The 25,423-nt window shown below is 34.8% G+C and overlaps 1 protein-coding gene across 2 annotated transcripts in view; it reads right to left on the reverse strand.

Moving 5' to 3' along the window:
- The window catches only part of RNF13 (ring finger protein 13), a 115,377-nt gene that overhangs the window by 81,262 nt on the left and 8,692 nt on the right, over positions 1 to 25,423 (reverse strand). For both annotated transcript variants that reach the window (XM_032486491.1, XM_006187246.3), the window contains exons 2-3: positions 7,942 to 8,071; positions 2,238 to 2,318 (exon numbers count right to left, since the gene is read on the reverse strand). Coding sequence is in view for 1 of the 2 variants with exons in the window: in XM_006187246.3 (XP_006187308.1) it covers positions 2,238 to 2,318; positions 7,942 to 8,055 (195 nt within the window). In the remaining variant the exon portion in view is untranslated. The remainder of the gene's footprint in view (positions 1 to 2,237; positions 2,319 to 7,941; positions 8,072 to 25,423) is intronic.

Genomic DNA, 25,423 nt, shown 5'->3' on the forward strand with positions numbered 1-25,423 from the left:
AAAAAAATAATAAATTATGGTCATTCATATTACAAAACACCATGCAGTACCTAATAGAAACATGCTGGATCTATAGCTATAGCTGTGGAAAGATCTCTAAGACATAATGCTAAGTGTGGGGAGCTGGGGAAGTCAAATTACGGAATACTATAGTGGTTATCGTTCATTCACAATGCTCAAATTTTCTGCAACCACTCTCTCATACTATGAATCACACCTTTCCAAAGTAGACTAAAACAACAAAAATAACAATAAAAACTACATTACCCAGACTCCCTCATAGCTAGGCATCTCACTAAAGTATATGGCTAATAACTACATGGCCTAGAGTCTGTCAACCAGAAAACCCAGGTGTTAGAGCTGAAGAAACAGTCTGGCAAAGGGTATCTCTGATTAGCTTGGGTGGCAATAGAGGCAGACTGAGGTGAGTCCACGGAGGCTTCTGGATCAGAGACAAGGTGATGTGCTTTTCTCTAGGGGTCAGTGGCTGCACCAATCTTGCATCAAGCCAGCTCTCCAAGGGGCTTCTGGGTTTTATTCCTGAAATAGTTTGGAAGCTGCTTCTCCAGACTATGATACTCTGAATATCTTTATCCCTTCATAAATCCCTTTCTGGGTAAGTTAGCTAGAATGGATTCCACTGTAAAAAATTAGAAAATGTTCATATATACAAATGGTAACCATTTATGAACTTTATGAGTTCATAAATTTATGAACTAAATAGCACTACATATTCAGAAAAGGGTCTGAGGGCCTGTAAGAGCACATAATACCCTAATGCTGAACTCTGAAGAGGGAAGTGGGATTGATATGTACATGAGAGGAAGGGGTACAGGAAGGCTCTTCCTTTTTCCTCTGTATATTTCTTTTTTGTTTAAATATTTTTATAATAACAAATAGTTATACAATGTAGGGAATTTTTTAATAATTTAGAATCTTAAAAAAATTAAAAACTGATACATCCCTCCCAGAGATGCCTGCCATCCTAATTAAGAATAATAGTTTTATGGTACTTAAATAAGGAATTTTAAGAAAGGACAAACTGAAAACATTCTGTGGTACATACATACATACACAATTTCATGTATTCTAACTTACATAACATAAAAACCTTGCATTATCTTGGAATAGGGAAGGACTTTCTAAGCATAACTCCAAAGGGAAAGATAACAATATTTAACTACATAAACAAAACTTCTGAAACCTTAAAGATGAAGGACAAATTGGAAAAAACAATCTGAAGCATATATGGCAAACAACAGACTGATATTTTCAATATATAAAGCATTCTTACAAATTAATATGAATATCTTAATTTAAAAATGGGCAAAGAGCATTAGCAGGCAATACATGCACATTCACACACACACACACAAAATGGGCAAAAAACAGTAGGATGTTGAATCTCACTGAATTTGTTTATCAATTAACAAAATTTGGTAATATCTAGTACTGAAGAGAATGTGGAAAAAAGGACAGTCTCAGACACTAGATGAAATTCTAAATTGTCACAAACTTTCAAAGGGTAGCCTGGAATATATAACATTTTAAACATGTGTTCTATAAACAAAGCAACTCTACTTTTGGAAATGTATCTTACACAAATAAATAGAAAAATACACAAGAATGAAGACATTCGCTGAAGCACTGTTTATAATAGCAAAAACTGGACAACCTAAATATCTACTGTAAAAAAATTAAACAATCTAATGTTCAAAAATCCACAGTATTTCATGATATTGCAAAACCATGCAGCCACTGTAAATAAAAATGCAGATCCTTACCTATTAGCATGAAAAGATATTCTTTTCATGAAATTCATGAAAATTTTATAATTAAGTAAAAGGCAGGTAATGAAGTAGCATGTTTCTATCAGTATTAAATACAAATTCATTGTATATGTGAATATTTACATAAGTATATATGCATATATATATTATACATGCATATATACGCACATGTATATCTACAAACACATACGGCACATATTCTAGAAAACAGGTTTGAAATATTATATACCAAACATGACAGCTAGTTCAGAATAATACAATCATTTGGTGATTTTTCACTTTTTTCTTCATACTTTTTTGAACAGTCTGAACTCTTTACATATGACTATGTATATGTTTTATAATAAGTAATAGTAAGAAATAGTTTCATTTTTTAAACAATACAGAGCAATAAAAATTACCTTACTAAATACCCATGCCTTTACCATATATTTCTATTTTTCTTACCTTTAAACCTTCAGTTGGAAGTCTATAACCAAATCTTGCTGGAAGGTCATCAAATGTCTGAGATGCATTTTCAAAATTATACTAAATATAAAATTAAAAACAAGTTACAACCAATGTACACATAACATTAAAATTAAAAACTTTATTAAATTATTTAAGTTGTCATGTCTGTAATTCTCATTTACTGTCACAGCTTATCACCATAAAATCAATTTTGTAAGTGCACATCCACTAAAGTAGAAAAGAATATATGCAATTTACTAGATATACAACTGCTTAAATTGGATTCTGATTTCATATAATTATTATTAAACAACAGCAATAACTCTGTAATATTAAACCACATATTGTTTTTCTCAGTTTTTCCCCTCAGACAAATTCCCAAAGAATTTCTAGATAGATTGTTTTCCAGCAAGAGTTCCACTTAATTTTTTCCATATTACAAGGGTCTAATTTAATAGAGATTTACAGGATTTCTGGCTCTACCTATGAAAGATGCCTTTTCCCCAGAGAAAGGAAGAACATCAAATCATATTTTTAAGGCACTGCCATTTTTAAAGTAATCTGAACATTTTTATCTAGAGCTGAATAATGAAAGGACCAAATCCAGTGAAATACATACATATAGAGAGTTAAAGGTATTCAAATTCCAACAACTTTTCCTTCCTTATATAGATTCCTATGCTACAATATTTATCAGTCCTTTACCAAAATAGAGCAAAACAAAACAAGAATCTGTTGTGCTTATAGAAGACAACAGTAATGATAATTGTGAAATGAGGTTGCTGTATTATTTAAGATGCTATAGTCAATCTGCTTTATGGAAAACAAGAAAAACAAGTTAGATAGATGAAATTAAGAAAAGATAGTAAACAAGTAACTTCTGAAACACAAGAGAAATTTATATGATACATCAGAAGTTAAGATAGTTGTCCGTAAACTGTAAGCCAAATTCAGAAAAAATAGAACACCTTGGTTTGAATACAGATTAAAAGGATGGAACAAAGCAAGAGTGTTACATATAGAGAGCAAAAGATGGAAGAATCATGCAAACCTTAAATATTCACAAAGCATGAATTAGGTCACACATCCAGATTGATACCTATGTTGTCCCTAAATCAAACACCTACTGGTGATCCCCACTGCAGCCTCTTGTGTCATCTGCCAGAAACACGCAGATAAATAGCTCTGCAGGTTAACAGCAAATTACAGCTGTGTTCAAATGTAAATACCTCGAGTCTCTTCAACAGAGCAAGCAAACATTGGATCCAGACACCTTCCATCTGTCAAGTTCCTCTGTTCACTCTCAACTCAGGTCCCGGTAACCACATAGTTACCAGGGAAAGCTGATGGAGCATAGAGACTGCACAAACTAATAACAGGTAACATAGGGTTCAGATAGTGTGGTTCTTGCATCCCACCTGCATCTTATCCTAAGCGTCTTAACATACCCATCTTTTACCTATGCTTCTTACCGTATGTTTGCAATTAATTCAATGCATTGTGTGATTCAAGCATCCGAATTTGATCACTGTACCTATCCATTCTGTTACCTCAGGATAACCAGCCTGGCAGTATACCTGGAGGCCAGCACTGCTTCAGAGTAATTTCCTACTTCAGAAATAATCACATTTACAGAATGCTCTACGGTTTACAAAGTGCTTTAAGAGTCATAAAATGCTTTTATGTGCATTACCACAATGTATCATTTAACCCCTTAATTAAAACATCTTTCTTTAATTGATTTAATTAATTTTCATCAGCTTTGTGTTGAACTTGAGAAAGTCATTTAACTCTTCCAAGGCCAAAGACACTACTATAAAATAAAGAAACTGATCTAGATCAACACAGACAAACCAAAAAATATACATATATAAAAGTGTACAGGCAGTACTTTTTTAAAATGTTCTTTTAAAATCAGGAAATGGAAAATCTACAACTGTACTAAAGTATTTTATCACTTCCTGATAGTGAGGAGTTTCACTTTTTGGCTAGAATTTCAGAAATAAAATATCTAGCTTGAACTATAGTACCTTTAACACTGGGACTTGGAATAAGTTGTGTTATTGAGTGAGACTCATTTTGAAACTGCTTTGTCTTTCCCTAAGAAAACAATCATTACTTTGCTCATGTTGCCTCTTACAATCACATTGTTTTAAAACAAAACATGTTCCTATCATATACAAGACAAACAGAAACATCTTTAGTACAAAAGTGGTTTACTTTTTCAATATGAGGGAGTTGCTATTCATGAAATTAAAGCATACTCACTGTTAAAATTTTTAAAGTAGAAAATAAAATTACTCCTCTCTGGAATTTTACACTCAGTGATTACCATGTAACAGTTTTAATCTATTTATTTTGAAAAGGTCTTTTCTTTGACTGAAAATCTTACAGGCCAGAGAGAACAACTGATTCTTACAGCTGACTTAGGCAACACTTGGCTTTCAATTATAGAAATAAAGAAATATGAAAGAAAAAAAATGGTCTTTTCTTAACCAATTCTACTCTTTGACAGCAGCCTTAACAGAAGGTTTAATACAATTTAGAAAGTATAAATAGCTAACAATTATGAACATTTATGACATCATTCTAAACACTTGATAGGTATTCACTTATTAAATCCTTACAACAACCCTATAAAGTCAGCCACTGTTATCATCATCCTCATTTACAGATTGACCACAGAATGTTGAAAATAACTTAAGCTAGTAAATAAGAAGAACCAGGATTCTAACCCAGGCAGTCTGGCTCCAGAGCCCAGGCTCTTAACCCAGTGCTCTACACTGTCTCTTCTACAATTGCATTTTCATAAATAAACTGAGACTCAAGAGATGTTAGGTAACTGCCCAAGGTCATGGAGCTACAGAGTGGTAGAAATGGAATTCAATTCAGATTGTAATTCTCATTGTGGGAACTCTTAACTACCAAGCCATATAATCCAATCCATTCACACTACCGACCACTGGGTGCCTCTCTCCTAACTCTGCCCACTGAACCCACAACCAACTACCAAGCAATGATATCTCTCTGACAAATCTCTACAACAGAATCAAAAGGTAGATTTGGAGTAAACCAATATTGGGTTGTTTGACTCTGAAACTAAATAAGATGGATATTACTTCTCAATAAGATCATGGCACAGCTCAACCCTAACAAATCGCTTGTAGTCTATGGACCTTGGAACATTCAACATTGTTCAGATTGTAATACCTCTGCCAATTCTAAAGTTCCATGTTTCTAGACAGAAACCTATATAATTAAAAACTTCACATTTCCTTTTGGGTCAAAGGAAAGAGAAACAATGAAATAAGAGGTGAAAAGAGAATAAACTGCTAACAGAAATAACAATAATCTAAAGTTCCAAGGAATAAATAATATTAAAAGAAAATATGAAAGAACTAAAATTCCAAAGAAAAACTATTAATCAGTTCAAATATTACTGAATTCCTACTGTGTAACCCTCACTAGGTACCAGAACCATCAAGTTTAGTAAGACACAGCCCTGCCTTCCAGGTACTCATGATCTAGAGATACTTACTGACTAGTCAGCAACACACTCAATAGTAGCATCTCCACAGCCTCTTAGAACTCACCAACTAGAGGACAAATATTGTTGTCAGGGAATTAATAGTTAAGTGGGGGAATGCAAGTGCCAAAAATACAATCATCAGGCATACAAACAGTATGACTAAAACTGACTTTATCTTTTCAAAAGCAGCATCCTAATACCCATCTAAATGAAACTAGAATCAACCTGATGTCCAATTTATTTAAATTTTATTACTACAAACTCAGATTTCAGGGGTATTCTTATTCAATTAAAAGGAGCTAATATTTTCTACCTCTTGACTCAGCCCCTTTGAATGACTGTTACCACATCCAGTTCCTCTGCCTCAGTATTTAGTTCTCCTTTTTACCAGTTACATAACTTCACAACCCATCCCCCCACCAGCTCTCCCTGCATTCCTGTCAGCCTCTATCTTTAGCGTCAGCATAAAGACCAGATTTAAGCAGCTCCCATGCTAATAATTCCTTCGCTAGATGACATCACCACACATTCCATACCCACCTGCCTGAAGCACAAGGCACACTGCTGGTAAGAACTGACTGTTCTCTAACATTTTGTTTTACCTCTACATTAAATAATACAACTTGGGCAGTCTCATACACTGCTTGAGGGAGTGAGTGAAGGATGATGAGAATAATTATAATGAAGACAAAACAGATAAAACATTTACCATGTGTCAGATACCATTCTAAGCAGTTTTTATTTAATCATCACTACAATAATCCAGTTTATAAATTTTTAAAAAAGAGGCATTTATAGTGGGTAAGTAATTTGATCCACATCACACAGCTAGTTAAATTCCTAGAGCTGCCCACTGAAACATTATTTAACTTATCACACAGCTGAACCATAGAATAACAGTTCACTTCAGGTAAAAAAGAAAGAAAGAAACAAGGAGTGGCAGGTGTTATAAACAACTGAGGGAAAGACAGAGAGAGAGAGAATGAAAGAAAGTAAAGGAGAAAAGAGACACAAGGAGAACTTCATTCCCTGATCAGTCCACAAATCCTCTACCTCATTTCAAAGTCAACCTAAGACTATTCCAAGGATTTGGGGGACCAATTTAGAGAAGAGATTTGAATAGCAATGGACTCAGTCCTTAAAGGTTCTACTTTCACTCCATCTCAAAAAGATCCAGACTATTCTATAAAAATCTAATTAACCAGTTCTTTACCAAAGAGAGTGACAGAGGGTAAGAAATCTCATAGGGATGGGATTTACTATGCCTTCAAAAAGTTATGGGATAGAACCCAGCCTGGCTCTCCCAAGTTCTACAATGACTCTAGAGCCTTCCACAAGTACTGCAGTATGCAGAAGCATGGCTAAGGACCACATTAAGCTTTGGTCAGCCACAATTCTGGCCCTTCTATTTCTCACCTAATATTATTAAGCAAATCGCCTACAAGCCACCCCCAAACCGAATAAATCCTTAGCAAAATAAAATACCTAGAGTATAGGCGTACACACATACACACACCACACACTTACAGATATAGTTAACTCTTCTTCTAACTTCACAGAAATGAGAAATAGGAAACATATACACTTCCCAGTGTAGAGGACAATAAGACAGTAGCCTAGAAAGGACTATAAGGTTTTGAAGAGCAACCTTCTTCTTTAAAAACTTTTCTATCCACCATCAAAGATAAGACCATTATGGTTCTCTTCTGACTCACTGACGTTAATTTTAGGTTGAAATTTTCTATGGACTTATTGCACAATTTTTTAAAATATCACTGTCAAGTCATTACAGATATACTAATTACCAACAAAAACAGTAAGATTCTACATTAAACACACAGCATGCAGATACATACGTGCGTGAGCACTCAAGAGTACACACACACACTCAAGAGCAACAACATTTATCAGGAACTTATTGTACATGAGGTCTTAAGAATCAAGGCAATAAAAAAATGGGCAAGGTCTCCTACTTTCAAGTAACAACTATGTGTATATATGCCTCTATGTTTGTACATAAACACCTTATAAGATTCTATTATTTTGTTATTGTATAACACCCATCATTTAAGACTTCTTTTAAAGCTTTTCTTTAAGGGATGTTTTTAGACATGAACAAATTTTACTGTTTAAATTTAAAATTAAATTAATTTAAATTTAAACTTTACTTACAGCTAAAATGTCCGCTTCTACAGGCAGTAGGTTTAAGAATGCGAAGAGCTGGACAGTCAAGATGGTATAGACTTGTGTGGCCGACAGCATGAGCATCCCTATAGAGAGCAGCATCTTGATGCAGAATCACCTGGGAGACAAGCAGATAAGTAACAGTAAGTTCTGGTGCTTTGTCCCTGTAAATAAGATATTTGATATATTACTTCCTGTTGTCCAGAAATGTCTCTTTTAATTACAAACATGGATTAACACTAAAATGAAACTAGTATTTCAAAAGCATAAGAGTTTACACAGATTTGGACATTTAGGTAAACACCCAATGTTAGTCAGTACCTACATAACTCATGGTGACTAAGTTCTGTGTTTTAACCACAAAAGAAAGAGCCTCCCACAGTTTTCAGTTTGTCTATTAACTCAATTATGGGAAAAACTAGATTTTAATCAAAATAATAATTAAAAAACACACAAGCACTTTTGAAATAATTTTTTTTTCACAATCTTGGGGGGAGTGGGTATAGTTCAGTGGTAAAGCACATGCTTAGCACACACAAGGTCCTGGGTTCAATTCCCAGCACTTCTATTAAAAAAAGAGTGCTTACCAAAGGAAGAAGGGATAAATTAGGAGTTTGCAAACTCCTAATACTAACTACTCCAGATACAAACTACAATATATAAAATACATAAACAACAAGGTCCTACTATGTATATTCCATATTTTGCAATAACCTATATTGAAAAACAATATATATATGTATAACTGAATCACTATGCTGTACACCAGAAACTAACATACTGTAAATCAACTGTACTTCAATAAAAATTTTTAAATAAATTTTAAATGTTATAACCTTAAGGAATTTTGATAATTCTTTAAATATAATTCATAAATTTACATGTAAATTTACTTTTTATTTATTCTTGAATATTATACCCCCTCCAAAATAGCCACTTATTATAAAGTAATCCTTTTTGTCCTTTCCCTTCTAACAATATATACATCTTAATGGCAATAGTGCAGCCACCTCTCCCAACCTCATCCAATTTTCTGCATGAGTCCCTGTCTATCTTACAGCAAAAAGATACAGTGAAAAGATTAAATGTTAAGCAAGTAAGTATCAAAATTCCCATTGGTAAGCCTCAATCAATTGTATAACATACTTTTTAAATGATGAGAATGACATTTGCAAAGACAAGGGCCTTTATAATGAATTATTTCATTAAATCCCACTAACTCATGTAATAACAATTTTGATGATGATTGCTGTTGCTAAGGCTGTGGATTTAAAGACTACCATACAGACTCAAACTCTGACATGTACGGAAAGAGAAATTCCCTTGAACAATTTTTGAACTACCATCTTACAAAGTCATTTACATCAGAGGTTAAATAAAGGTGGAAAGTATGTTAAATGTATAGATTTGTTCCACAGAGACAGAAAGTAAATTAGTGGTCGCCTAGGGGTGGGGGTAAGAGTAAGGGAGAGAGGAGGGACAGACAGGAATGAGGGATGACTGCTCACAGATACGGGGTTTCTTTTCTGGATGATGAAAATGTTCTAAAATTAGATTGTGGTAATGATTGCACAGATCTATAAATATACTAAAAATCACTGCTCTTTTTACTTCAAATGGGTAAATTTTATGGTTTGTGTATTATTATATCTCAACAAAACTCTTTTAAAATGCATAATTTGTTGATATTAGTTTCTCAGGTAAAATACATTTAAAATATACCTCTGTGGAGAAAAGAGGTAACATAGCAGGCCTGAGACTGCTATCCTTAGAAAGACTGCTTGCAAGGTTGGCTCTTCACTGACATCTGAGAACTTAGATTTCAGGATCATTCCCATCATTCCCTGATAAGAAGACTAAATTCTGCAAACAATGTGGTTTATGTTGAACACCTACTTTCTTTCTGGGAGTCTGAAATTTTGGTACATGCTAGTTGGAGAGTGCCTACCTGAATAGCCCTCAATGTAAACCCCGGACCCTGAATCTCTAATGAGTGTCCCTGGTAGACATGTCACATGTGTTGTCATAACTCACTGCTGAGAAATTAAGCATATCCCCTGTGACTCCACTGAGAGAGGACTATTAAAAGCTTACACCTGGTTTCCTCTCGACTTTACCCCATGTACCTTTTCCTGTTGCTGATTTTGCTTTGTAGCTTTTCACTGTAATAAATCAGTGTATACTGAGTACTGTAAGTTCTCTAGTGAATCACTGAATCTTGGGGTTAGTCTTGGGGACCACATTAGACAATTTCTGGGCAGAAGTAATACCATAAAAACATGGAAATCCTTATAAAATACAGTATAGCTGCTACTAAATTTTGCTAGGAAGAATAAATATGCAGTATATTGACCACTGACCTGTTTGGGAAACTTAATAAATTAAGACTATGACTCTCCTTGTAAAGTTTTGGAATCCCTAGCTATTTTTGGAAGGAGAGGAAGAGAGGGTTATAGGGAAAATAACTCTAAGGATATGAATAACAATAATCATAACTATAACTGATCACTTACTAAGTGTCAGGCTTTGCTCTAAGCATGTTATTGAATTTAACTCATCTAACTCTAACAATACCCTATAAGGTATCACTTCATAGATGGAGAAAACTTAGGCCCTTTTAAGTAACTTATCCAAGGTCAAACAATGAATAATAGCAGAGCCAGTATTTGAACCCAAGCAGGCTGCTTCTGTAGTCCACATTCTAAAGCCCAACTGAAAACAGCATCAATTTCCAAGGTTGATGCTCAAAAGGCAGAGTAATGGACCTATGCTTACACACGTACTGAAGGGCTTCAAGCCAACACTCATGGCACAACAGTCACTGGATTATTTACTTCTTTTGCTCTGTGTGTGTGTGTGTGTGTGTGTGTGTGTGTGTGTGTGTGTGTGTGTGTGTGTGTGTGTATTTAATAATTGTAGTGGGTTTTGGTTATACTTTTTGCTTTTATTGTCTTTTTTAAAATAACACATTCAGGAGTTCTTATAATCTCTATTTGTAAAATTAATTTTTGTTCATTGTAGAAAATGTGAGAGAAATTAAAATCACTCATAATCGTCAAATAAAAGAATAACCAATATCCCTATTTTGATATATATATATCCTCCCATTCTTTTAGTTATATGTACATTCAATTATTTATTTAGTAAAACTGAGAATGTACTATACACGCTGTTTTGTTAACTATTCTTTTCACTTATTGCATTGTGAATATTTTCCTGATTCATTAACTATACTTGAAAAAAATCAAAAATTTCAAACCCTGTACCTTAACCTCCCCTCAAGAACCATTACAGACAGTAGTCCATGAGACTCTCTCGGGCTTCCATCCCTTTCAAACAGTATTTTTTAACTCTATTTAAAACACTGGGTTCCCATTTATGACTCTGTTAATACAAAATGAAAACTACTGGTCTAAAACATGATGTATAATGACCACATGATATTCCATATAAATGTTCTATAATGGATTTAACGGAATCCCTATTGTTGGAGATTGAATCTCCTTCTATTTTTTCTACTGTTATAAATTCTGCAATAAATACTCTTATAGTTAAACCTTACAGGTACATCCTTAATTTTTTTTTAGATTAAAGTCATAGAATTGAGTGGTAGTATCGTAACTGTGGTAAGAAATACGAGATCTAGTATTAGGCAGAACTATGTCTATATCTTGGCACTGCCACATGCTAACAGTGTGATTTTGAGGCAAAATGATTAAACTGCTTCAACTGCAAAAGGAGATTATTTAGGATTTAAAAGATAAGTCTGTGGAATAAATTTAAAAATGCATGTAAGGGCTTAAAGCACCACTGGAATATAGGAGGAAAATAGTTTGGATGGTGATGTCAATAGATGAGACAGAAAATATAGGAGAACCACAGTTAGTGGAAGTGAGAACAATTTGGGAATTTCTTCACTTGATGTTTGTAAAACATTCCAGTGGACATGTAAATAGTGATAAATAGAGGTCAGGAGCTCTGCCCAGGATATAGGGAGATTTAGGAATTATCAACAGAAGATGTAACTAAAGTGATCTTAATATAAAAGTAAAAATTAAAAAGAGAAGAGGACTAAAGAAAACTCTGAAGAGTATCTAAATTTAAGACTAGAAAGAGAAAGCAGAGAAAAGAAAGACAAAGACTAATTTCATAAAAGTCAAGAAAGAAAAGAACTTTGAAATGAATGTGGGGGAAGGAAGGCAGTTAGTCAACAGAAGCAAATGTTGGAGAAGAGGCAAAAGGGCCTACAATTTTCACATTTCAGAGTCTGTCCAAACTAAACAGTTTTATTTTCCAGTAGCCCAGCAGGTGCCCTTGCTCTCGCTCTGATCAACTCACTGTTTCCAAGAATGCATCCTATTGTTGCCAGCTCTAACCTTCATTCATGTGTTATCCAGAAACTACTCCACCTTCAAAGGAAAATTTAGGTGGATACTATGAATCCTATAAAATTATATGCAAAATTTTATGTATGTATAGATATATGCAGTTTCTGTGAAAAACGTCTATGGCTGTTAATACATTCTCCAAAAAAATACAATAGGGGTTTTTTGTTGTTAAATCTTCCCTTCTCCAAGAAGTCTTCTGGAAAGAAAGGTTAACAAGCTTAAATCCTTTGATACTTTCTTCTAGCACTTACACTACTGGGTTGAGATAAATATAGACTGTCAACTGTACTGCTAGACAACATTATTTATTATAAAAATGACTTCCTAATTGGTGGAAAACATTAAAACTGGAAAACATTGTGTAGGTTAACTGTAAAAATCCTTGAGAACTACCAAGCAGGTTTCTAGAGATGCCTCCATTACCACCATCTCTGATCATACTTATTTGTGCCTACTATTTGACAGAATTCCACTACTAATTATAAACAAGTATTTTATCCGAAATTAGCCTCCTGACTCTGTCTAAAAGGTTTTTCAACTGGCAAATTCTCATTCTATTTTCTGTTCAGCCTGTACCACCTGAGATGTATTCCTGCCAAAATTGTTTTCACCAAATTCTAACAAGCCTTAGCTCTAATTTCAAGTTTATAAGAAATACTAGAACTAAGTAAGTAAGATAAGGTGGTGTGTTACTTGAGGGCATTGCACGAATTTCAATAAAATTAAATAGGATAAACAAAACAGTGCAGGGGAATGGAATGGGAGAACAGCAAGAGACTGTTGTACATTAAAAGAGATAAGAAACATTAAATCCAAATACAAAACACAAGGCTCAAGCAAACCAATAATAAAAATATAACTGACAAACAAGAGTGACAATGTGACCATTCAGGCTAGATATCAGATGCATTTTTTAAAATGTTAATTTTCTTAGGCATGACAACAGTATTGTGGTCATATGAGAAATTCCTTATTTCTGGAGATGCCTACTGAAATGCTTAGGAATGAAATGTCACGATACCTGTAATTTACTTTAAAATTCTCCAGCCAAAAATAAATAAATAAATAAATAAACCAAAAGACTAATAAATGTTAAATCTAGGAGAAGATTATTCTGAGGTTCATTACCCTATTTCTCCACTTTTCTATAATAAAAATATAATTTGATAATTTGATAATTTGTATACTAAAAAGTTTTAACAGTGAATAAACAATTGTTTTAACTCTTCAGTGATCTTCTAGAAGGACTTCAGCTTCATTTTTTTCATTGTGGTATAATACACAACATAAAATTCACCATTTTAAACATTTTTAAGTGTAAAGTTTAGCAACATTAATTATACTCACATTGTTGTGCACAACCATCACCACCATCTACCTCCACAACTTTTTCATCTTCCCAAACTGAAACTCTGTACTCATTAAATACTAATATCCCATTCCTCCTGCCCCTAGCCCCAAGAAACCACTATTCTACTTTCTGTCTCTATAAATTTGACTACTTGAGTATCTGATATAAGTGGAATCATTTTTTGTCCATTTATGCTGAGCTTATTTCACTTAGCATGTCTTCAAGATTCATCCACATTGTAGCATATGTCAGAATTTTCTTCTTTTTTAAGGCTATATAATATCCCATTATTTGTTTTTACCATATTTGGCTTATCCATTTATCCATTAATGGATGCTTTGATTGCTTCTACCTTTTGGCTACTGTGAACAATGCTGCTTTGAACATGGGTGTACAAATATCTATTTGAGTACCTGCTTTCACTTCTTTGGAGTATATACCCAGAAGTGGAATTGCTGGATCATATGGTAATTCTATGTTTAATTTTTTTTGAGGATTCACCATACCATTATCCACAACAGATGCACCATTTTACATTCCCAGCAGCAACACACAAGTGTTCCAATTTTTTCACATCCTTGCCAATATTTCTTTTTTTCTGTTTGTTTGATAATAGTCATCCTAATAGGTATAAAGTGACAGCTCGTTGTGGTTTTGATTTGCATTTTTCTAATAATTCATGGTGTTGATCATCTTTTCATATGCTTATTAACTTTTGTATATCTTCACTGGAGAAATGATTATTCAAGTCCTTTCCTCATTTCAATCAGGTGGTGGTAGTCATTGAGTTGTAAAAGTTCTTTATATATTCTGCACATATTTCCCTTATCAGATACATTATTGAAAAACATTTTCTCAAATTCCATGAGTTGTCTTTTCACTCTGTATAGTGTCCCTTGATACACAAGTTTTTAATTTTGATGAAGTCCAACTCATCTTTTCTTTTCTTTTGTTCCCTGTGTTTGTAATGTCATATCTAAGATATTACTGCCACATCCAATGTCATGAAACTTCCCCCTCTATGTTTTTGTCTAAAAGTTTTGTATGTTAGCTCTTATGTTTAGGTCTTTCAACCTTTTTAAGTTAGTTTTGTATAGGGTTATAAGATGTGTCCAACTTTATTCTTTGTATGTGGATATCCAGTTTTCCCAATACTATTTGTTGAAAAGATTGTCCCTTCCCATTGAATGATCCTGGCACTCTGGTCAAAAATCATTAGAGCATATACATGAGGATTTTTCTCTAAGGTCTCTATGATATTTCATTGGCCCTTACTGTATCTTTCTTTATGCCAGAACCATACTGGTTTTGGGGGGTTTTTTAATGGAGGTACTGGGGAATTGAACCCAGGACTTTGTGCATGCTAAGCATGTGCTCTACCACTGAGCTATACCCACAACCCCAGCACCATACTGTTTTGATTACTATAATGTTATAGTAAGTTTTGAAATCAGCAAATATAAGACCTCTGACTTTGTTCTTTATCAATATTTCTTTGACTATTCAGAGACTCTTGAGATTCCATATAAATTTTAGGATGGATTTTCCTATTTCCACAAAAATTTTCATTGGGATTTTGATACAGATAGCACTGAATCTATACATTGCTTTGGACAGTACTGACACCTTAACAATATTAAGCCTATCAATCCATGAACATGGGATGTTTATCCATTTATTTGTGTCTTCTTTAATTTCTTTTGGCAACATTTTGTAGTTTTCAGTGTACAAGTCTTTTGCCATTTCAGTAAGTTTATTCCTAAGCATTTTATTCTTTTTGATACTATTGTAAATGGAACTGTTTTATTACTTTCCTTTTGGGATTGTTCACTGCGGCATATAGGAATGCAACTATTTTTGCACAGTGGATTGTATGTGCTTCAACTTTGCTGAATTCATTTATTAGTTCTAGTAAGTTTCTTGTGGAATTCTTATTTTATGCATGTAAGAACATGTCTTCAAACAGATAATTTTACTTTTTCTTTTCCAATTTGGATGCCTTTTATTTCTTTTTTCTTGCCTAATTTCTCTGGCTAGGACTTCCAACACTAAGCTGAATAGAAGTGGTGAAAGCGGGTATCCTTTTCTTTGTTCTGATCTTAAAGGGAAAGTTATGTCTTTTATCACTGAGTATAATGTTAAGTGTGGGTGATTCATATATGGCCTTTATTATATTGAAGAAATTGCTTCTATAGTTTATTCAGTGTTTTCTATCATGAAAGGGTGTTGGATTTTGTCAAATGCTTTTTCCTGCATTAAATGAAATGGCCATGTGTTTTTTTCTCTTTGTGCTGTTAATGTAGTGTGTCATACTGATTTCTTTTTATACATTGAACCATCTTTGCATTCTAGGAACTAGTTCCACTTGGCATGGTGTAGTTAAATTTGGTTTGCTTGTACTTTGTTGAGGATTTCTGCATCAATATTCAAAAGAAATGGTGATCAGCAGTTTTTGTTTTTATTGTAGTGTGTTTGTCTGGCTTTGATATCAGGGTAAAGGTGACCTTACAGAAATAGTTAGTAATTGTTCCCTCCTCTTCAACTTTTTGGAAGATTTCAGAAGGACTGGTATTAATTCTTCTTTAAATACTTGGTACACTTGGCCAATAAAGCAATCTACTCATCAGCTTTTCTTTCTTAGAAGGTTTTTGATTATCAATTGAATCTCTTTCTAGTCATAGGTCTATTGAAATTTTCTATTTCTTCATGATCAATCTTGGTAGATTATGTGCTTCTTGGCACTTGTCCAGTACATCTAGATTATCCATTTTTTTTTTACTCTATCATTGTTCGTAGTATTCTTTTATCATCCTCTTTATTTCTGTAACATCAGTAGTAATGTTCCCTCTTTCATGACCAGTTTTAGCTGAGTCTTCTTTCTTTTTCCTTAGTAAATATAGCTAAAGGTTTACTAATTTTGATCTTTTCAAAGAACCAATTCTTGATTTTGTTAATTTTCTCTTAGTGTTGTTTTTAAGGATTTGAGCACCATGGCTAGCACATGTGATTATCTGTATGTCTTAAGAGCACAGATGTCAGTTAGTCATCCAATGCAGCTCTGGTAATTGTAAAATTTTAAAATTTCCCCAAGCAGCACAGTAAATCCTAACCTCACATTTAAATCTGTGACACTATCATGCAACTCATCTATACAAAATTATATTCTAAACTTCATTTTATAGATGGGGATGCATTTAGTAAGTGTTTAAGACCAATATTACTTTCAAGAAATTCCTTTCCAAATAACTTTCAATTCTAAAGATGACTCACATTTTGACATCAACTAGTTCAGTGCCAAATAACACTCATAAAACAGCTAACAATCTCCGTAAGAAAAGCTCTCAGTAAGCTCATATTCCATTGGTTCTCCAGCTAGATTCTTGTGTATCACTGGATGTATCACTGGGATTTCAAAAGCTTGACCAAAATACTCCACTGCTAAAATAATGGTTATCTTTTCCTAATTTGAAAAAAGATTTAATAGATAGTAATTTCAATTTATTTTTCTCCATAAATGTATCTTATACTACTAAACACATCGAAAGAATATATGCTATGGCAAGCACTAACAGAAAATATGCCTAAACAGCTAGTTAACTATTTTAGTGTAAAATTTATAATAGCCAAATACATTTCACTAAATAGGTTGATCCAGCTATTCTATTTCTGGGTATTTATCCAAAGAATATGAAACACTAATTCAGAAAGATATATCCATCTCTGTTTACTGCAGCATTATTCACAATAGCCAAGATACGAAACAACCTAAGTGCCTTTCAACTGATGAACAAATTAAAAAAGATGTGGTAAATATATAGAATACTGCTCAACTATAAAGAAAAAAAAAAAGATGAAATCTTGCTATTTACGACAACATGGACAGATCTAGAGGGTATTAATGCTGAGTGAAATAAGTCAGATGGAGAAAGACAAATACCATATGATTTCATTCATATGCAGATTATAAAAAAACAAATGAAATAAATAAATAAATAAATGAGAAACCAAACCAAACAAAAACAAACACACAGCTGCAGAGAACAGATGAGTGGTTACCAGACGGGAAAGGGGTTGGGAAAGGTAAAATGGGTAAAGGAGTCAAATATATAGTGACAGATGGAAACCAAACTTTTGGTGGTAAGCATGCTATAGTGCATACAGAGATCAAAATATCATGTTGTACACATGAAACTTATATAATGTTATAAACCAATGTTAGCTCAATTAAAAAATATATGTATCAATATAACCAAGAATATTTCTTCCGTTAAGTGACAAAAATCATGTCCTATTCTTCTCCAAAACATAGCCTCCCTTTTCCTTATGCAGATATAGGCAATGAGTTGTCCTTTTTGATACTAAACATTATTGAGCAATATGCATTAAAGTAAAATTAATAAATTTTGGCATGTACATATAATGTAATTCTCTACAACAATGAAAACAAGTGACAGCTATATGACCAACACAGATGAGTTTCACAAGAATAACCCTAAGCAAAAAAAGCAAGTCACAAAGAATGCAAAAACTATGATCTCACTCATATGAAGTCCTTTAAAAGGCAAAATGGACGATATTACTTAGAAATTCACAGTTAAGAGGTAAAAATATCAAGAAAATGAGGACATTATCATTATAAAAATCTAGATAATGGTCACCTCAAGGGTAAGAAAAGGGAGTGTGATCAGGGAAAAGGTGCTTCTGGGATGCCAGCAACATTCCATATCTTGACCTGGGTTGTGGTAAGATAGGGAATTTCGATTATAATTGCTTTTAAGCCATATACAAATGTTTTACGCACTTTCCTGTATCAGTGATATCTAACCATTTTTAAAAGGAAAAAAAATAAAGCAGTCTGCCATTCAAAACAAGATTTTTTTGTTTTGTTCTTCTGACTACATGGAAATATTATGAAACCTAGCAATCAGCAGCCTACTGAGCTCTCACACACACTAAGCGAGCCAACAAATAAGCCAACTATTAAAACTAGACTCATGTCCAATCCAAAGTTATATCTTCTCTTCAGTGGACATGGGATCTAGTCATCTGTATTACTCATATTATTAATATGTACTCTAATGATTCTTACCACCAGAGAAGTTTAGAAAATATGCTTTAGTCTAGTAAAAGCACCTATCACCCAGGAGCCTGTGATAAAAATAAATGTTCTCAGGCCCCTACCCTGGAGATTCAGATAGAAAGTATATAATTTTATTTTTAAAAAATGTCCCCTCGTGAATCCATATGATCAAGACAAATTTAGAAAACAGTTCTCAAGCACAGATTGCCAAATGGCATACAAAGTCATTATTCATAAACTTCTTGCAAGTCAATGAGGGATGGGGTAGAGGGTCAAAAATTAGAAAAAGGTTAAAAAAAAAAAAAGATAGAGAAATAGGAATGCTAATAAAAATACACTTCATAGTTCTCTCAACTACCACTGTTGTCACCAATGCCATAGGTGCCAACTCCAGCAATAAGCTATGCAGCAAACAAGAAAAAGGCAATTGACAATTGGTTTCATAGATATAAGAATCTTAAACATCATTTAGGAAAATACGCCAGAAAATTCTGGTTTTCTAGGTTAGTCAAAAATATGCCCAGTATACTTCAAAGTATCAATCTCCTGAACCAGAAGAGTTTTTGTTTTGTTTTGTTCTTATGATACTTCACACAATTATCAGCACCATCACTGTAGACAAATCAATAGAGAACTTTTTAACTTTGTGCCAGGCACTCTGTTAAACATCTGACGTGCATGCTTTTCCATCTAATCCTCAGAACAACCTTGTCAAGTAAAACAAAAACAAAAACAATGCAGGGAAAAAAGTAACTTGCATTATCATTCCAGTTTCCCTATTTTAGGGGTCTCAATTTCTATGTGTAAGTACTAGAGATGGACTGAACAAATGAACCAATTCCCTCACCCTTTACCCCTACCTGCATTCCTCTTTAATTTGTGCATAATTTCTGAACAAGAAGTTGAGCATGCCCAATGCCCCACACACTTTGGGTGTTAAGCACGAAATTTAGCCTACTGTGTTAATAGTAGAAGAGTATGGGGCACCAGATCAAGCCATTCCCACTGATGATAACAATTATTTCTTTAAAATATCACCCTAGAGCTCCGTTCTTGGCCTTTTCTGTGCACCACACTGTTCCTTGGCAAATGTCTGCAACCTGCCTACGTATCTACCATGCCTCATTCCTCTTAATCCCCTCTATGTTTTTTATTTCTCATAATAGTCGTTACTTTCTATCAGATTATAATTTGCTTAAATGTTATGTTTATTGTTTAGTGTCTATCTTTGCTGCAAGAATATAAACTCCTCCAAGATAGTCATCTTTATTTAATGGATATATCACAAGTATCTAAACAGTGCCTGGCACTTATTAGGTGCATAGTATTTGTAGAATGAATACACACATGGCTTTTCCTCATTATTATCTTCGCAGAACCTCTTAATATGGCTACCTCAACTACGGTTAAAAATATTTTTTTCTAAGACCTTAACATTAAAAATATTTCATGTATACATTAAAAATATGCATAAATACTATGAAACAAACATTAGTTAATATGTACACGTAAACTCCGGGTAGTGGGACTCTATGATTTTTATTTTCTTTATATTTATCTGCATATTTCAGAATAAACAATTAAAACTTTCTAAAGGCTATTTCATTTCATATAATATATACCAAATAAAACCCTAGAAGAAAATACACAGAAATCTTAACAGAAATCTGTTCCATCTATTCAAGTTCTCCAACCATTTTATATCCCTCTCCAGCCAATTTTTTTTTAATGAGCAACAAGGTTTTATAATTCACAAGTCCATTCACAATCTGGAGAAGATGAAATGATTTCTTCTTAAGTGAAACGTGTAATCAAAAAAGAGTGAACAAAAGGCAGATCTTGAGCTGTACGTTAACAAACCCAAGCTGTCATTTTCTCTCTCTAAGCACTCAATTACATTCAAAAGATTTCATCCTACACTACAGTCCTTATAGTTATCATTTTTGCATAAAGGTCAAATGTAGCAGCCATTTGGGCTCCCAGGCATATGTGTCACTTAGCAACACCTCACAGCCAATCACAGATTATAGCTGGATTAATTGTGAGGACATGGATTACCAGCATCCCCTTTCCATTAGTAAGGAGCCCAAAGGCACAACCAAACCAATACCAAAACTTCAAATTTTTAGTTCTATTTCCTAGAACCACTCCAGCCACCAATTCTGAATCAACAGTTCAGTCAGGAGAGAGAAACTATACAGTAAGTTAAACAGAGGATGTATATCATAGATAATAACTGAACTATGATAGGATCATAACAATAAAGACATAATGAGGGATTCCAAGGGGCAGGAGAGAGGGATTCCCAAGGGCCATGAGGGAGCCTCTGGGAGTAACAGATATGTTCATTAACCCCATTATGGTGATGGTTTCACAGTTACATAAATATGTCAAAGCTGATTAAATTGTGCACTTTAGATATGTACAGTTTACTGTATGTCAGTAATAAGTCAATAAAGCTGCTTTTAATTTTTTTACAAAAAATAATGATTAAACTATGATGGCAAAGTGACGTTGCCAGGCAAGAAGGAAACAACCCTCTGGAGTACAGGCAAGTTGAGGCTGGTGGGCAGGCGTGCAGAGGTAGTCAGGACACGGCCGTAGGCACAAGGCCTGAAATGCACAGTATCCATGTCAAGAGAACTGCAGGAGACAACTCTCCAGGCCACAGGCAGGCCAAGGTTAGCGGGCAAGAGCGCAGAGGTAGTCAAGGCACTGTAGGCATGAGGCCTGAGGTGTACACCATCCACTTCAGAAGGGCCGTAGCAAGGTGGTCACGAGGTCTGGACTGGGGCTGCAGGATCAGTAACAGCCTGTGTACTCTGGGCACATGGCTGAGGCAGACCACCCCCAGATGTATCTACTGTGACAGACCATGCAGCAGGAGCGGGGTAGGGGCCCGGAGGCGGGGTGAGGGGAACACAGCTCACAGAAAATAGGAGGGAAAAATCCCCTCCTCCAGTAAGTTCCCTCTGGCACTCTGTGCCCTCCAGCACCGAGTAAAGCTTAACATCATGCTCTTTGTGAAGGAGAAATGCTTAAAGTCTAGTCCATTACTACAGAGTAGGTACCGAAGAGTGAGTTTGGAGCAGGAAAAAGAATAAATTGATAATTTACACAATTATCTTTCCGTTCTTAATGGTATTTAGATAAGGCAGTTTTCCTCTCACTTAACAATAGGGAAAAGAGGAAAGTGAATATATGGCCACTGGAGTGTTACCATGGTGCAGAATCTGAAAGAGGACCCATAGTCTCTGAAGTATCATTTACTTTTAGAAGTCACACAAATCTAGTCTAGGCTATTACCCATGTACGTTTTAAAATAAAAAAAAAAAGTTTTGAATTATACAACAATTGATTGTTATGCTTATCAGTTTCCAGAGGCTGCCCACATTCCATGGCTCAAGGGCCCCTTGCTCCATCTTCAAAGCCAGCAATGCTACATTGATTCCTTCTCACATCACATTATCCCAAACTTCTTTTCTGCCTTTCTTCCACTTTTATGATATCTCGTGATTACACTGGGCATATTTGGATAACCCAGGGTAACATTACCACCCCAAAGTCCTTAACTTAACTATATCTGCACAATTACTTTTGCATATAAGGTTATCATATTCATAGGTTGCAGGTATTAGGATCTTTAAGGGTCATTATTCTGTCTGCAATAGATTATACCATTTCTCATCAAATTTTCAGTTTATTCATTTATATTAGTATGGAAATATGGATTACTGTTTTATTCAATGGACTAGAATACATTATAGTAATTATTATTTTGATGTCCAATTGTCCCTAATTTAGTCTAAAGGAGGCTCATTCCAATGGGTTTTTGTGTCCACAGAAACAGACTCACAGACTTAGTAAACAATCTTTTGGTTACCAGGGAAAGCAGGTGGGAAGGGATAAATTTGGGAGTTTGAGATTTACAAATGTTAGCCACTATATATAAAAATAGATTTTTTTTTTAAGTTTCTTTCGTATGGTACAGGGAACAATGTTCAACATCTTGTAATAACCTTTAATGGAAAAAAATATGAAATGAATATACGTATGTATATGCATGACTGTGACATTGTACTGGACACCAGAGACTGACACATTGTAAAGGACTGTATTTCATTAAAAAATAAATAAATAAATAACATGTGCCCATCTTTCTTGAGCACTTCTTTGTTTTCTGGCACAAGATTCTCCAGTCCCATCTCGTACTTTCCTTACTATAACCCTAAAATCACCCATTTCTCCAAGACTATCCTTGTTTGTAGGAATCTTACACAAAAGTATTTGGTGGGTATAGAGCATCAGGTCAACAACTTACTCTAAATGATTAAGGGGAAAAAAAAGTCTTCATACAATTCTTACAACTTTTCTGGACACTTGTGATTATTTCAAAATAAAAAACATGATTATATTAATCAACATAATGTCTTCCAAAGCATATCTAAATGTTAGTAGTGCAGATGATTGAAAATTCACCAGCCATAAAAATCCCTGCGGTTTCTCTCAGAACCTGATAAATTGAATGTGATTTTAAAGTATACCTGTAAAGACTGTAAGAAGAGCTGTAATATAGGGATTGAAGTTCTAATCCTGGGTCCATCATTTACTGACTTAAGTTAATATCACTGTAGTTAGCTTCTAATCCTCATACATCATTCATTATATTGCTATTTAATAAAGTGTTTGATTTTTTTCTAATACTAAAAATAATGTTCACTGGAAGGTATAAAGAAAATATCAATTACCCATAATGTTAACATTCACAGATAACGTGAGTGTTTGTCCTCATGTGTTGTAGTTCATTCTCACAGGTTATAACATTATCCTTACTCTCCCAACCTCACTTTCAGCTCTCTTCCTCACTGCCATCCATCTGACCCATAGTGGCCCAGCTCACCCAACATACAAGGCACAAACAGCATTGTAATATAGAATTTCTTAATCTCTAATATCCTATTCAGTATCACTCATATCATTCACACTGGTTCTGCTTCTCTGATTCCAACCACTAGTAACAGTCTTTTTTCCATGTATATTTTATATTATTTGTATATTGTACTATAATTTGTATGCTTTTTAAAGTTGTATCATTTTTCCTTGTTATTAAAACTCTTCACAAACTACTTTGTTAATAGCTGCTTAATGTGACATCATATGGCTAAATCATGACTTAGTCTAACTACTCCCCTACTATCTTCAATACTAAGTTGAATCCAACTCCTGCAATTACAAATAATTCTATGATAAATATAAATCTCTTTCCACATTTCTGATTATTTTCTTAGGATAGATTCCTATATATGGAATCACCACACCAAAGGAACATTTTAAGACTTTATACAGGTTGAGCTAGTCAAGATGGCAGAATAGTAGGACCACAAGCTCACCTCTCCTCACGACTACAACAAAACCACAATTGACTGCTAAACAATCATCGGGAAAAAAAGATTGGAACCTAGCAAAAAAAAGATCTTCTTAAACTGGAAACATAGAGAGGAAACCACAGCGGGACATTAGGAGGGGCAGGCTCTCAATACAATTGGGCCCCACTGCCCCCCAGGTGGGCGACCCACAAGCTGAAGAATAAATAAGTGGCAGAGACCCCCTCCCCCTACAGGAGTGAGAGCTCTAAGCCCCACGTCAGGCTCCCCAGCCCAGGGGTTCTGGCACTGGAAAGAGAAGGAGACCCCAGGTTTTGAAGGCCAGTGGGACTTAACTCCAGGAGCCCCAGGGGACTGGGGGAAACAGAGACCTCATTCTCTTGGGAAGTGTGCTCCAGGTCCAAGGGAAGAGGCGGTTATTTCATAGGAACATGGGCCAGACCTGCCTGCTGGTTTTGGAAGGTCTCCTAGGGAGATAGGGGACAGCTGCAGCTGACCCTGGAGACATAAAAGCTGGTGGAGGACATTCCAGGAAGTGTTCATCTACATGAGGTTTTCTGGAGGCTGACATCTTGATTGGATCATCAGCACCAAGACCTAACCCCACCCAGCAGCCTGTAGACTTAACTGCTGGGAAGCCTCAGGCCAAACAACACACTGGGTAGGAACGCAGCCCCACCCATCAGCAGACTTCCTGAGCCACAAATGCCTCTAGACACACCCCTAGACATGGCCCTACCCACCAGAGGACCAGGACCAAGCTCCACCCAGCAGTGAGCAGGCACCAACTCCTCTTGCCAGGAAACCTGCAGAAGCCTCTAGCCCAGCCTCATCCACCACAAATAAGGCCACTAGGCCAAGACACAGGATAAAATTCTAGAAGAAGAAATAAGTGATGAAGAGATAGGCAATCTATCTGAGAAAGAGTTTAGAGTAATGATGGTGAAGATGTTCAGAGAACTCAAGAGGAGTATGGATGCACAGGGGGAAGTTTTTAGCAAAGAGTTAGAAAATATAACGAATACCCAAACAGAGTTGAAGAATAAAACTACTGAAATGAATAACAAATTAGGAGGAACCAAGAATAGCCTAATGAGGCAAAAAAAAATAGATCAGTGAGCTGGAAATCACTATTGCAGAACAGAAAGAAGAAAAAAGAATGAAAAGAAATGAGGATAGTTTAAGAGAACTCTGGGACAACACATGAAGCACACTAATATTCACATTATAGGGGCCTTCAATAGTGAAAACAATTTTGAAAAAGAAC

This window comes from Camelus ferus, chromosome 1, assembly GCF_009834535.1.
Source record: "Camelus ferus isolate YT-003-E chromosome 1, BCGSAC_Cfer_1.0, whole genome shotgun sequence".
Classification (NCBI taxonomy): Eukaryota; Metazoa; Chordata; class Mammalia; order Artiodactyla; family Camelidae; genus Camelus; species Camelus ferus.